This window comes from Cryptotermes secundus, unplaced genomic scaffold, assembly GCF_002891405.2.
Source record: "Cryptotermes secundus unplaced genomic scaffold, Csec_1.0 scaffold79, whole genome shotgun sequence".
NCBI classification, from domain to species: domain Eukaryota; kingdom Metazoa; phylum Arthropoda; class Insecta; order Blattodea; family Kalotermitidae; genus Cryptotermes; species Cryptotermes secundus.
The window spans coordinates 1,673,561-1,688,798 of NW_019741974.1; the positions used below are offsets into that span (position 1 = coordinate 1,673,561).

General features: G+C 41.6%; 1 protein-coding gene across 1 annotated transcript in view; it reads left to right on the plus strand.

Moving 5' to 3' along the window:
* LOC111872792 (acyl-CoA Delta(11) desaturase) overlaps positions 1-15,238 on the plus strand; it is a 115,292-nt gene that overhangs the window by 811 nt on the left and 99,243 nt on the right. The window contains exon 2 of the mRNA XM_023866966.1: positions 5,482-5,594. Within this exon, the coding sequence (XP_023722734.1) occupies positions 5,573-5,594 (22 nt within the window). The 5' untranslated portion in view covers positions 5,482-5,572. The remainder of the gene's footprint in view (positions 1-5,481; positions 5,595-15,238) is intronic.

The window sequence follows — 15,238 nt, forward strand, 5'->3', positions numbered from 1 at the left end:
TAAATACCACTTGACCAGACCCGGGATCGAACCCGGGCCGCCGTGGTGGGAAGCCAGCGACTAACCGCTTGAGCTATGGCGCGGTAAAGTAAGTTGTGTTACTAAAATTAATTAGACAGTATGAGTTAAATTTAATTAAAATTCTTGTTTTATAAGTACATGCAATTGACGACTGCCTTGTTCTGCCAGATGCGTAGACTAACTCTAGTAGCTGGCCGCATGTCCGTCTCCATGATTATTTTGCATCGAAGACCAAGTCGGTCGGTCAACACGTCTTGGCCACCAGTCCATTTTGGGGTTTAAGGCCAGATGTCTTTCTTCAATTGTTTATATGATTCTAGTGTTTATAGTCATGTGACGGCCTCTCCGACGAGCGGACGGTTCAGTCCTTTCTCTAGTTCGTGTTAGATTCATTGCCACTGTACGTGGTATAGTTTCATGTTTCTAATTTTAAGCAAATCCATAAATTACTAGGTACTGTATATGTGTGTACAAGACCTATCAGTCCAGGCTTAATACAGCAGATTATGCCATGTCATACGTTTATTACGCTACAACGGGAACTTAGCCACTTGAACGGCCGTAAGATTTACATCAGACAAGTTAAACCGGTTATGTTTTGCTTTGCCTTGACATATATTGGGAACATCAGTTTTTTCACGTTTTTGTAATACTTCGCGTGCTGCCTGCATAAAGTTTTTATACAGTGTGTTAAATAGTGCTTACTGGCTTTGGGGGTATATAGTACTCACTTATAAGCTAAAGTTCCCAGTAGGTGTATGTCCGTGAGTCAATGCCTGCTGAGACGCAGGAGAGTTTTCGAGAAATTCGTATATTGAGAAGAGTGAAAGAACATCATGGAATCAGTGTGCGAAGAATTGCAGCTGTTGAAGGTATCGGTGTTACACTCCATGAAGAGAGCATGTTTGAGAGCAGGGTGTTGAGGAGAATATTTGGACCGAAGAGAGATGAAGCGACAGGAGGTTGGAGAAAACTGCATAATGAGGAGCTTCATAACTGGTACTCTTCTCCAAGTATAATTAGAGTGATCAGGTCAAGGTGGATGAAAATGGGCAGGGCATGTAGCACGTATGTGGAAAGAAGGAAAGCATACAAGATATTTGTGGGAAAGCCGGATGGAAGGAGACCACTTGGAAGACCAAGGAGTAGGTGGTTGGACTCAGTTCCGTGAGTGAGTGAGTGTGTTCAGAAACTTTCATATTCTCTCCTTCTCCAAAAGATACTAAAAATTAAAATATTTAAAACTGATCTCTTTTGCGCGTATAAATATTTATCTCTTACGCTAAGAGAATAACAGAATTTGCTAAAGTATGAATACTGAGAAGAATATTTAGATTGAAGAGAAATGAAAGCACGTGGAAAGGAAAAAATTACCTAATGAGGAACTTCTTATTGTATAGTCTTTATGTCGTATTCTTGCAGTAATAGAAACCAGAAATATAAACTGGTAGAGCATGTAGCATCCACAGAGAAATAATTGTACGTAATTTTGATATTAAATTTAATGAGAAGAGAAAATTTGGGAGAGTTAGCTCTATAACACCCCAAATATATATATATATTTCGTCAGTTTATCTTATGGGAGGAAGGATAGCTACCATGAGGAACCAGAGTGTGTGTTTGATCAAGCCCCTCAGTTCCAAATTAAAATTTTGTCGAAAAATTTCGATGCCAAATTATGTAAAAAAGATATTTTCAAACTGACAATTTGGAACGATACTTTGCATTATGATGGAGTGACAACCAAAATTTTGTCAATAATGCAATTTGACATATCGTAACATTTATAAATTCATTTGGATGAGCTTGATCACGCAATAATAGGTGGTAGTAGACGGCATCTGCGCTGACTGCAAAAGTTAGGGAGAGACTGTCCGTAAATAAACGAGCAATGCATAAATCTCATGGTAAGCGATTCAGTCTCAAGAAAATGAACGAGGTGGAAGGAAAAAGACATTATCAGATTAATATCTCAAACAGGTTTCCAGCTTTGGGAAACTTAGATAATATGGACACCAATAGAATATTTCAGTCTAAGAGAGCCTAGAGAAGAAACATAAACTCCCCTCCCCCAAATGAAACAAGAATTGTATGTTATAAATACCACGGCGAGGCATGACATGTAAATTCACACACATAGATTACCCTGCCCAGTATTACAAATCAAGAAACAGAAATATTAGTTTTGGTCCAGCCTAGACTGCGTAATGTTTTGTATAGTATGTTACTGACAAGTTTAGATTCGTATGACTGTTTTCCCCTCAGCCATACGAAGCCACGTGGCGCGTAGCAACACAGTTCCAAGCGACCTCTGACCTTGCTCACCCAAGTTATTGACCTTTACTAATGATAAGTAACGAAGTTAACTTGGTGAATGTTCTACATTCTCAGGAATACGTGCATTGCATCTCGTTAGTTTGGATATGTTCCAAGCAGCGCCGAAGCAGTTCATTTCCGTACCCTTCACATATTCCTCAGCTGCCTGTGAAGATTATTACAAAGGATGAGATGGGCTGGGCATGTAGTATGCATAGGACCACGATTCTACTGTGTGCTGCTTCCTGTATAACATATAAACAAAATCTTAACTACGCCACAATGTAGCACGAATTTTATGTAGTCTGTAGGTGAGGGTTTTGGGGGAAGTGAATGATAGGGATGATTTGGTGCATGATGGTTGACTGCAGGCTAGTTGCTGATTAAAGTTCTGTGTTGTTATGTTATGCTGTCTTGTAGTTTAAAATTACGTCAAAAATGGGATAGGTAAGTTACAGATAAACTCTTACCGTTATGATAGTGAAGTCAAGCACTCTGCAATGGGCTGAACATTTAGAAAGAATGGGAATACAAGGAATGTATACAGAAATTCAATTGAGAAGCCTCTTACAAATTGATCACTTGAAAAATTAAAAATGAGATGGCAGGGCAACTGAAATGGATTTTTGTATTCGGTTTATTTATGTTTATTTAACGACGCTCTAAATAGCTCAGACCATACCTCAATAAAGTGCATTACTAGGGCCGCCCCATAGCTCAAGCTGTTAGTCTCTGGCTTCCCACCGTGGCGGCCCGGGGACGAGCCCGGGTCTGGTCATGTGAGATTTGTGGTAGACAGAATGGCGCTGCGGCAGGTTTTCTCCGAGTACTTCGGTTTCCCTTTCCAATCCTCATTCCACGGAACGCTCCACGTTCATCATCATCATCTATCATCTGGGGCTGGTACAATAGGCCAATTAGTGGCCGACGCACCAAGTGGACTCAGTCTCACCCCACCCCAAGAAACTGAAGCACATTATGTGAATGTGAACTGGATGGAACTGGCTCACAGCCGGATGCGCTGGCGAACTGAACTTTCGCGCTTTACCATGAAAGCATCAGATAATTAGTTCAATGTTAAAAAGTTACCCAATTCCTCGCTCATGGTTTAAAATTATTGTGTTGCTTTTTCCGTGTCATTCGAGCTTATCGCGTCTCAGTTTTATTTTCATTGTCAACAGGTTGACCTGCTCCTTCCGGCTTACCACGTCTTGAGGTTGAGAAATGAGGAAACGGTATTTAGAAAAGGGGGGTTAGCTGCGAATATACTGAATAACCTGCCTGAGAACGGCCATGCCGTAGCTCAGGCGGTTAGTCGCTGGCTTCCCACCGCGGCGGCCCTGTTTCGAGCCCGGGTCTCGTCATGTGGGATTTGTGGTGGACGAAGTGGCACTGGGGTAGGTTTTCTCTGAGTACTTCGGGTTCTCCTGCCAAACTTCATTCCACCAATTGCTCCACAATCACCATCATCTGTCATCTTGGGCTCGTACAATAGTCCAGAAGTGGTTTTAGTGCCAAGCGGTCTCAGTGTCACTCCACTAAGAATAATAGACAATAATGAAACCTGTATCGGACACACAACTTGGGGTAGTTCTCCATTATGCAGGTTGCGCCAGAGCTAACAACCCCTCACCGTGAAAACCAGCATGTTACGAAATGTTACACTGGATTTCGTACGGGGTCATGGTGAGTATTTCAACGAAACTTCGGACTCAATACAAGGCAAGGTAGTGATTCTGGTCCTTGGAGTTAACAAAATGATGAGAGACTACGTAAGATTTGAGGTTTTCACGGTGGTGACTATGAAGAAAGCAGTCTTCTGGAATGTGGTGTTAACCGACGTTTCGGAGGAACGTATCGCCTCCATCTTTATGGTAGAAGTAAAAAATAAGAAAATCCTCAAGCGATATTAGTCTGCTTGCACCTACTCTCACTCTTTCTTCGCTTGCGGATTTTCTTATTTTTTCCTTCTACCCTGAAGATGGAGGCGATACGTTCCTCCGAAACTTCGCCACATCTACACGGCGCCACATCCCAGAGGACTGCTTTCTTCACTGATGAGAGACTCTTTTCAGGAACAGGTATTAAGTTACATAGATCTGCTTAAAAAAAGTAAACCATATCATCTCTCTTGTGATATGATCCAGAGCGTTTCTTCTGTCTAGTGTTCAGCCTCTACGCCTCGTCCGTAGTTTGAAGCTACCAGTACTTCGCGTCCAACTGACTGGTTCTCTTCGTGAAGAAGTAAATAGCCACTCACCTAGCCAACAATCTCCCTCTGAAGGTTCAAAATAACACGGCCCTGGCCCATATCCTGAGGCATTTCCACGCCCAAGCACTCCAAATTTGGGGCCCCTTGTAATATTTCGTCACACTATAATTTCCTTATCCATCGCCAAGCCCTAAACCTGGAGACCATCCCTCTGTTGTCTGCGGCTGCTTATTAAACATATTCGCACAAGATTTCCCTTTTTGGTTTCTTGGGGCGGGGGTGAGACTGAGTCCACTTGGTACTTCGGCCTCTGTTTGGCCTATTGTACCAGCCTCGGATAATAGATTAGGATGAGTACGGAGGAGTCGATGGAATAAAAATTGGCAGGGGGACCCGAAGTACTCTGAGAAAACCTGCCCCAGTACCACTTTGACCACCACAAATCCCATAAGACATGACCCCTGGCTCGAACCCGGACCGCCGCGGTGTGAAGCAAACGACTAACAAACTGAACTATGCTGAGGCCAAGATCTGAGTACAAGATGGCCGTCTCCTGCATTTGCAAACTGACAATGCGTCATGGCTTGACAACAAGCCACCCAATTAGCATGGAAACCTTTTACATTGTTACAAATCTTTTCGTGCCTGGCATGTAATACTTTGTATAATTATCACCAGACTAATAATAGGCTCTATCATCACCTTCTTTAATTGTTACGTGAAAACACAAGTTGTGCCTTTTCAAGCAGCTCACACCATCAACCAAAACCTCTTATCTGTATTGGGCTGAGTCTTGCGTTTGTGAAGAAATTTACTTATCTCTATTGAGTTTTATGTCATGTGGTGCGACACATTTCTTGTGTTTGCTGAACAATTCTATTCGTGTTCTAAGTATTCAGTACGGCAGTGGACTGGCTCATTCTGTGTTGCAGTGGGACTGCTCTAACTTGTTCCCTTCACAACCGGTTCCTAGTGCGGCCCCATCCCTGTGTTCGTGTGGATGACAAGCAGAGCACATGTGTAATGAATACAGCACCATTCAGGGGTAAGTAATATTCAAACTTATCCAGTTCTTTTCCACGTAAGACTTTTCTATCAAATAAACCCTCCCTTTTCGATAAGCATTGTTTATTTCTTGTCATATTTAACTTCAATTTCTTAGATGTATACTTATGTCTAAGGCTACGTATAAGCGTGGATCGGTAGGATGATGCACGGATTTCTAGGAAACACAAGGAGTATCATGCCACTAGAAGGAACCACCAAAAATTTGATTTTCTACCATCAATATTACCAGGATTGAGGACACACGAAAAATAAGGTGGGTCAGAATTACTGGGTTTTTGCACATTGTCCATCCTCCTGTATTCTAGGAACTAGAAAGCGCTTTATTATTTCGTCTAAATGTCTGACAGTTCTTTCTAGTTTCTAGAATACAGGAGGATGGGCAAAGTCCCAAAACAGTTCTTTCTAGTTTCTAGAATACAGGAGGATGGGCAAAGTCCCAAAACCCAGTTATACTGTGAGTTATACACCATCGTCAGAACCCTTTAGAATCTGCTTGTTACGATAGGNTGACCACTCACCTCCTTCTGTTATCGAGGTCAAGAATGGTGGAGCTGTACCTCCATTTGTCCACACTTCTTCATGGAGTGGTGGACAAATTTACCGTATCTCTAGGTGCTGATGATCTTTAGCATTTACAATTCATCACTCAGATTTTGAATGAAGTAAGGACTCCGGAGATCTTGTTACGCGTTTTTACTATTATGGCACTGGAGAACTCTCATGCATTCTTCCTGATAGAGTCAAACATCACGATATGGTAGTTAATACATTACTTTGTGAGTTGTAGGTACCTTGTTCGGTTCCCGTTAGGAGAATGACTACTGTAACTGGGGCTCTTGTCCCTATAGTCACTTCCTGAGACGTGTTATGACAGCATATTTCCACATCCTCTTCAATTCATAAATAATCCAACATATAGGGCTGCAGGCGTGTTAGCAGTATAGTTCGGAAAGCGTCGTTAAACAAATATTAGACAATCAAAACAAGCATCAAAATTCCCGCTAAAATAGAATTACAATTATATGGCTTTCCAAGAAATTGTTGTTTTTGCTGATACTTCTTCAAGTTAAACAAAAAGCCGATTAAAATAAGATCATGCACATAGACATTTTGATATCATATGTCAATTCGATTGGCTGAAGAAAATTTGTGTCAAAATATTCACCCTGATGCGGTTAGGTGAATCGATGTTTTATCAAATCGAATTCTCGGAGCAGGTGCCCTCTATATCAGTGTTAATATTCCAGAGTTTGTGTAAACCTCAAGAGGTAAAGTTATGAATGCCGTTCTTCCCTTTGCATCTATTTCCTCATCTTCTAGAACTGAGAGGGTGGATATACGTCACATGTTCTCTTTCTGGGTTCCGGGGACTCATTTTAAAAAGAACCTCCTCTTCCGGCACTCAGTATTTTTTAAACAAATTCGCTACCAAATCTGACATCAGCACGCAGATTCAGTCCAGAGCATTCTGCAGAGAATTAATCTTTTGGCATTATGGATGTCAGCAACCTGTTTTTACACCTAGTGTGGAAATTAATAAAGTAACATTTGGTAAGGGCTTCTATGCTTGTTTTAAATATTTGTGGTTTCATTTGTAACCGAAGGCGTCTAAACAAAGTAATAATTAGAACATACGTACATAACTGTAATTATGTCTAAGTTTGTATGGGTGTGAAACTTGGTCTCTGACATTAAGAAAAGAACCTACACTGAGCTTATTTTAGAAGAAGGTACTGAGGAAAATGTTTTGACTAAGCAAAACTCAAGTGTCAGGAGGTTGGAGAAAACTGCATAATGAGGAGGTTCGTAACTTGTACTCTTCTCCAAGTATAATTAGAATGATCAAGTCAAGGAGGATGAGATGGGCTGCGCACGTAGTACAAATAGGAGAGAGAAGGAACGCATACAGGATTTTGATAAGAAATCCGTAAGGAAAGAGACCACTAGGAAGACATAGACATAAGCGGCAGAATAATATTAAGATGGATATTAGGTAGAATGGGATGTTATGGATTGGCTTGATCTGGCTCAGGATAAAGACCAGTGAAGTGCTCTTATGAACACGGTAATAAACCTTGGGGGAAGTTCCTGAGTAGCTGAGCAACTGGCGGCTCTCAGGAAGGGCTCAGCTCCATGGAGTTTGTAACTGCAGTTATGGAAAGAGCATTAAGAACCTTTATGAATGTTTGTGCTTTCGTTTGTAGTTGAATGCATGAAAAGGGCGTTTAGATCTGTTACGAATATTTGTGCTTTCGTTTAGAATTGTGATCAGTTATTAAAAGCATCATTCGTTCACTTTGGAACAGAGACTTGGAAATAACAAAAACGTCTCGCTTGAAGATAAGGAAATCCCATGTCTAGGAAGCAGATACACGTGACAAAGTCGTAGGTGCGGAGCAAATGACGTCATGAAAATACCGTTGCCCTTCTACGTACATAGAGCGCGACGTCGTTGAGACGGAGAATTTCGTTAATTACTTGTTTAAAATACAGTCTTTAATTTCTATAATTAAACGTATGTAACAAGATTTCTATTCCCGACACTGACATACATAATGCGCTTTGTTATTATTATTATTATTATTATCATCATTATCATTATCATCATCATCATCATCTCTTGTCACAGGTTTATTTCCTGGTATTCCTTTTCTTGAACCAGTGATGCACCTCACCACTCAGGCTTCAAGCTTCGCACTGTAGCACTTTCCGTANGTTGTTATATTTATTATTTAGGCCTTTAATTATTTCTCTTTTTATTTGCTTCTTTCTTGCCTGTCGGAATTTTCTTTAGAATCACAACATTATGGCACGTGTAAACGACAGAGTGTGTTTGAAATAAACCGATAATTAATTTGTGATTGAAATGTAAATATCGGCAATGATGCAGTTAATTTTAAAGCTAAAGTTAAATTTTTCCCCCTTGCCTCATTAATGAAACAGCCATGAAGGCGTATGAAAAAGCAGAAGTACAGCTTTACCAGTCTTAACCTCGTCACTATATGGAGGTGAAAGGTCAGCTTCGTGCCCCTACACCTTTATGTCTGGGGCAGAAGCCACGGGTGGGCCACATAGGCGGTCAGGAGTAGACAAACTCTGTTGAACATGCCAGGAATCGAATTCTGATTCCTCGGCCGTCCAGCTCGTAACCCATCACTCTACAAACGGAGTTAATCTACATGCAAATAATATCAAGGTTAAACAAACGGGTCATTTGCTGTTTATTTTCCTCTGGTACATTTTGTTCTCCACGCTACTGCTTCGTATGGGTTTCCTTCAGTTCACTTCAGTTCGAGTCTGCTAACTGCAAATATTCAAATGGTAGCTGGTATTTCAAAGTACACAAGGTGTTATACACCATCGTCAAAGTCATTCGGGATTGACTAGTTGACTGGTTTGATGGGATCGCCTTCAATTTCCGACAATAATCATGCTCGCGTTAGAAAATGAGCTGCCGCATGGTATTAGCATTTCCTTAATTGCTTAGCGTTTCCCCATTCCAGTCAATATGTTGGCTACTAATTACTCTTCGTTTTTCTGACAAAATATCAGTTCTTTGTAGCATACCTAATTCATTTCAAATTGTAATATTTCATATGCATTCCGTAATTTAATGTGTGCATTTCTGCCGTAAGCTGTTTAGAGATTGCACTGTGTCTCGGGGCTGATCACAGTGGCCGCGCGGTCTAAGGCATGAACTGTCTTCGCTCTCTCGAACGCTGGGATCGTGGGTTCGAATCCCAGTCGAGGCATTGATGTTTGTGTGCGTTTATTCTGTGTGTAGGTAGCAGCTTTGCGACAGGCTGATCCCCCGTCGAAGAAGCCTTACCGAATAGAATTAAGAAACTGAAAAAGAGGCCGAGTTCCAACAAATGGCTGTAGAGCCATAGATAGATAGTGTCTGGATTATGAATGGTAAATGCGAGCTATGGTATCTAGGAAAAGTTATTGGTAGAAAACTGGTGTTCGAGTCCCATCACGGTGCTGGAATCTATCCATTCACCATTTTCGTAATTGCTCTGTGGCCACCCAGCTTTGTATTAAGTGAGTTCAGTAAGCCTAGCTGCTTAATTAATGAAGCATAAGGGAGAAATTACCTTTGCTACCCCCCCCCCCCTTGCACTACAGCCCCAGTGGGCCTAGGCCTACCTCCATGAACTTCTCCGTTCACTTCGGTTTTTCTACATCTTACACATACGGTAGGACTCCTTGGGCGGGTGATCAACTCGTCGCAAGGCCTCTACCTGTATACAAACACAGAAAAACGCACAGACACAAACTAAACATCCATGTCTTGGATTCGAACTCACGATCCCGGTTTCCAAGCGAGCGAAGACAATACAAGCCTTAGACCGCTCGGCTACCGTGACCGGCACCTTTGCTTTTACATAGATTAAATATTATCGAATTATACGGGAAGATGATAATTTCTGTGTTTTAGGTGGTGTATACGTGTTCCATTTTTATCTGTCTGTCTGTCTGTCTGTCTCTCTATGGCTCTACAGTCATTGTGGATCTTGGCAGATTTTTAAATTTCTTTTTCTATACACAGACGATACGACTCTTTGGACGGGAATCAGCCCGTCGTAAGGCCGCAACACAAACACCGAATAAACGCACACAGATATATATATACCTCGAGTGGGATTCGAATCCACGATCCCAGTGTTCGAACGGGCGAAGACATTTCATACCTTAGACCGCGCGGCCACTATGATCGGCCATGATATATTTAGTATACTGAAAATCGTTATGAGACCTGTGGTGTTATAGTATAGCTAGCTTTCTCAGTGGCAGCCAGACAGCGAAGTAAATACTTGTATAGTGTCCTCAGAGTGATTCAGTTCCATCAGGGTTTCTGGCAGCATTTCTCTTCGCCGATACAAAAGCTCTTTGTTGCAATACAGAAAATGACTTGTCAGTCTGGTTTGAAAATCAACTTATCTCATGAACAGTACTCTTGAATAATAATTGCAGGTATTATTATTATTATTGGAGGGGGTGGGTTTCCCCATGCACTTAGACCAGTTATTGGTCCATTGTGCGTCCCCCTTTAATTTCTACTGTCCCCATACCCTACCGGTAGACGGTGCGTGCTATCAGCCCCGTTGAGCCAACGAGGTTGGCCCTCGGTACCTTGATACTTTCCCCATCTACCAGAGGCATTGGAAACTACTTTGGGCGGGAAAGTTTTTACTAATAATTTTGCTCAGAGGTCTCCACAATTGCAGGTAACTGACGGCTCTTAGATCTCAGGGTTTAATTACCTTGTGCTTCTGTAACGGAGAAGGGAGATCTCCGTTGTGCGGAAATGATCGTGAAATTGGTCACAGGTTCAAGAGACAGTGACAGTGTAGGAAAATCGGGTGGGAACGCGGACTGTTGGTTACTGTCTCATGTTCTCCAGTAAGTGGTCGTTCCAGCTACACGATTCACAATTGCAGTTTTTATTTAACCACTCAAAAATGTTCTCTTTAAACGCTTGTAATCCTACTTCGTTATTATCTGAATACACTTGTGCAGATTACGTAATCATTTCCATGCAGTTTTCTTTTTTTTTCACGTGGATTCTTTTCTACAGTATTTTTTTTATTGCTAGTGGGTTGGGACTAAGTCCCTTGTACTGCGGCCACTTCTGGCCTATTGTACCAGCCCCAGATGATAGGTGAGGGTGATTGTGGAGCAATTGGTGGAATGAAGATTGGCAGGGGTAACCGAAGTACTCGGAGAAACCCTGCCCCAGCGCCACTTTGTCCACCACAAATCCCACTTGACCAGACCCCCGGGATCGAACCCAGGCCGCCGCGGTGGAAAGCCAGCGACTAACCGCTTGAGCTATGGTGCGGCCCTTCTGCAGTCTTAGACTGATACCTAGAATATTGTCACGAGTTTATGGCACCGTGACTAATAATATAGGGTTTTGGATTTGATGATTGGATTTATTGACACTGTTTTTACAATCATTTGTATTCACAATCAATTACAGCAACTCACAATAAATGGCTGCCTAAAATTCGCTCCATTCTGACTGGACTAGACTCTTTTCTCTTCTAGTCTTCTCTTCACGGGCTGACATTTAATTGAAAACTGACGGACAGTGAATTCTGGTTTCCGACTGACTTCACTATCTGATTTATGAATGCCCCAGTTCTTATCTTAACGGCCGCTTATATAGGGTAGCGATATCCTAGGAAGTGTATGTTTCTTGCCCTTATCCATGGACACGCCTGTTGTTTCCACAGCAACGAGCTGGTTTATGTCCAAGAATCGTATCTGCGCGGAAACGTGTTTGCCACTCGTTTCCTAGGAACGGCCTACGTGTCACAATATTTTCAAATGAAATCCCAAATATCCTATTGTTTCCCTACTTTCGGGTCAGAACTCTGCTTACTGACCGCTAGACTCTCTCTTCCAAATTCTAATGACAGAATGGCTTTCTCCCGTCTGGACGCCGCTTACTGAATTTCCGACTCTCAGTTATTGAATGACTTCCTCTTCCTCCATACAGAAAGATGGTTAACATCTGTATCCAGGAGCTCTGCCTTCGCGAATCCAAAAAGCCGACATTACCAACTTTCCCATTGGTCACAGGGTTACTGGTATGAGGCTGTGTCGTCATTAATATTTTAGTGTTTTGGTAGGGCAAGTGGCGACATCCTTACTGAGAGCTTTGGCCTTAAAATACACACAATTGAAAATGTGTTTGTTTGATTTTGAAGATCACTCACAATTAAACATTTCCCCTGCCCAATTACCCAGATTCTGAAGTAATCATATTTCCTCTGAGTTTGAGAAGTTTTTTCAGCCACACTTATTTGGCATTAGGGTAGACACCCCTAACGATAAGGTAAAGCTGTCCTTGATAGCGTAGTCAGTATAGCAACTGGTTACGGGCTGATCAACCGAGGAGTCGTGGTTCGAGTCCCGGTAGGAGGAAGAATTTTCTCTTCTCCACGTCGTCCAGACCGGCCCTGGGATTCAACCAACCTCCTATCTCGTAGGTTCCAGGGGCTCTTTCCCCGGGGATAAAGCGGTCGAAACGTGAAGCTGAACACTCACTTGCGACTAGTGTCGAGGTCAAGAAAACCTGGATCTATACATCCATTGCTTCATACATCTTCATGGCGTAGTGCTTAGTTAGTTAAGCACAGGGATATTACTTTTTTACTCTAATAAATCCCAAGGATAATTTGAACTGGGTTGAAACCCCGCACTTCCGCAGGCTCTGACTTAGTTCTACGTGGGGAACGGGTAGGAACTTGCATAATTCTAGTATACATTGTTATCACAACATGCCAGAATTAATAATTTAATCTGATTAGGGCGAAGGTGGAGCTGTGGTAGAATTGAATTCAAGAGATACAGAAACTCGTTGCAAGATTTTGTTTTCTGCAGTGGAAGTGTCTGGCTTAGCCAAATGCTATTTAAAACATGATTTCTATTGCGTTTTGTTCAGCTACAGGTAGCAAAATTTTGGAGCTCAGCTACGTTCCTCTCACCCCACAGGAGTTACTGAACGACACTGCTGAACACTTCGATCTAACGAGTCCTGAAGGACTCAATCAAGTCATTGTCTCAGGCCAACAATTTCAAGATATTTACTGATAAATTTTGTTGTTCTTATAGTGTTTATAAGAAAAATTAAATACAGTTAATACCGTTCCTCGAGATTTAGAAAGAAGAAGAACAGAAATGCATCGCGTTTTAAACTGTCCATTGGTATCATGCAGTCCTGCAGCAACAATGCAGTTGTGGAAAGTTTGTTCAGCAGTTCTTTCTCGTTTATAACAAAGCAACTTCGACTGCGTGAAGAACAGATAAAGATATCCATCTCATTGAAACCCCAGCTCTAATCGTCGAGTGATATACGTGTTACAAGATGACCCCACTTGCGAAAAGTGCCTGAAAGAAGATGAATCAGCCACACAGATCCCATGCGATTGTGAGGCCATAGTAACACCGCTCTTTTCCAGCCCGCCTTTGCTTTTATCGGCGCAGTCGGAATGGTGTTATCCCTGCTACACCTGTTTCTACCTTAGGACAGTGTATGGTGGCTACTTGAAGTTGTCCTCACAGATCAAACTAAGGAAGATCGGTATAGGTACATAAAACTAGCTGGGTCGGTTTGCATGAGTCTCAGGGTAGCGATGCCGAAGAAAGCGTTTTTCTGAGAGTTGAGCCAATTGACGTTTATTCACCTGCAAATTCACCACACTGTTAAATTAATGTATTCTTAGCTTTAAGTTACAGCGTTATACTATCGGCTAGCTTGCAAGCCTTCAATACCTGTTTCGATTTTCAAAACAGGCTATCGACAAATAATCCCAGAAGTCTGCGCAGCAATTGTCAACGCATTAAAGGAAAATATAAAGGTGAGTTAAATGAGACTATGTACATTTCTTGTTTCCTTAATGTGGACATTTATTTATCACAATACATATTTCCAAATATTGAGAGGATTACAGTGGAAAATTTGAAACACGATACCAATAAAAATCAGAGAAAATTATTTCAAAATCACATTAGAATGAAAAAGTAAACCCAATACAAAGTAGAAAGAAGTTTTTTAAGTAATCAAAATGTACAAAATTTAAACATCGAAGAACAGTTTAAATGCAATGTAATTAATAATTAAAATAAATATTTTAAATCAAATTTAAAGGATTTTTTTTTTCACAATCAAACATTAAACCGAAGAAATACATTCAAAGATTTGTTTTCAACTCATCATAAAAAGGAAAACTTAAACGTATTCGTTAATATCATCGGAATACTGTGATGAACCTGCTGGGGATGGAGTGTAGTCAGAATGATGTTGCGATGACCCAGAAGTGGGAGGGTGTGGTGTACTGAGAGGTTCGCTCATTAAATGGTCAGCTTGAGAAGACTGTTCAGTTGGAATATGTTGATGCAGTTGGGAGGCAGGAACATATGACGTTGAGAGAGCGATTGGTTGAGAATGCGGTGGCACAGGATAAACCATTCGGGCAGAAGACTGTGCAGGTGACTGAAAACCTTCTTGTCCGTACGAAGTTGACGTTTCCAAGAGTCCTCGATCTGCTTTCATCAGAATGTCGTATATAGTGCGCTGAACCATTTGCCTTGTAGCCGGCCGATATGCCATCATTTTTGATGTTAAGAAAGAACAAAATGACTTCACCTCACAGTGTTCCGCAGAGGCGTTTAACCTCCCAGCAGTGGCTTGTAGAATACTAGCGACGTTCGACAGCAATGCTGTGTTATCATCCTGCTTTCTGAATAGTTTCGGAGGGCTTAGAGTGAAGAACCCCCGTCCCCCATTCAGCTGATCCCCACCTTCATCTTGCGTGTTCATTGGCACGTTGCTTTGGGTGGGATTTTCTTCATTCGTATCATCCGTCTCCATAAAATAAAAAGCACAAATAACAAATAAATGAAAAATTATTACAAAAGCCAGTATCTATTATTTCATACTTTATACATGTAGCTAGATATACGTATTAAGATACATGATTTTCTTTCAGCTTCCCACAAATCCTCTGGAATGGATGCAAGGTATTTGAAGATGTTTGGAATTTGCCTCACTGTGTAGGTGCCATGGACAGCAAACACGTCGTGCTGTAGTCTCCAAGAAAGTCCGGC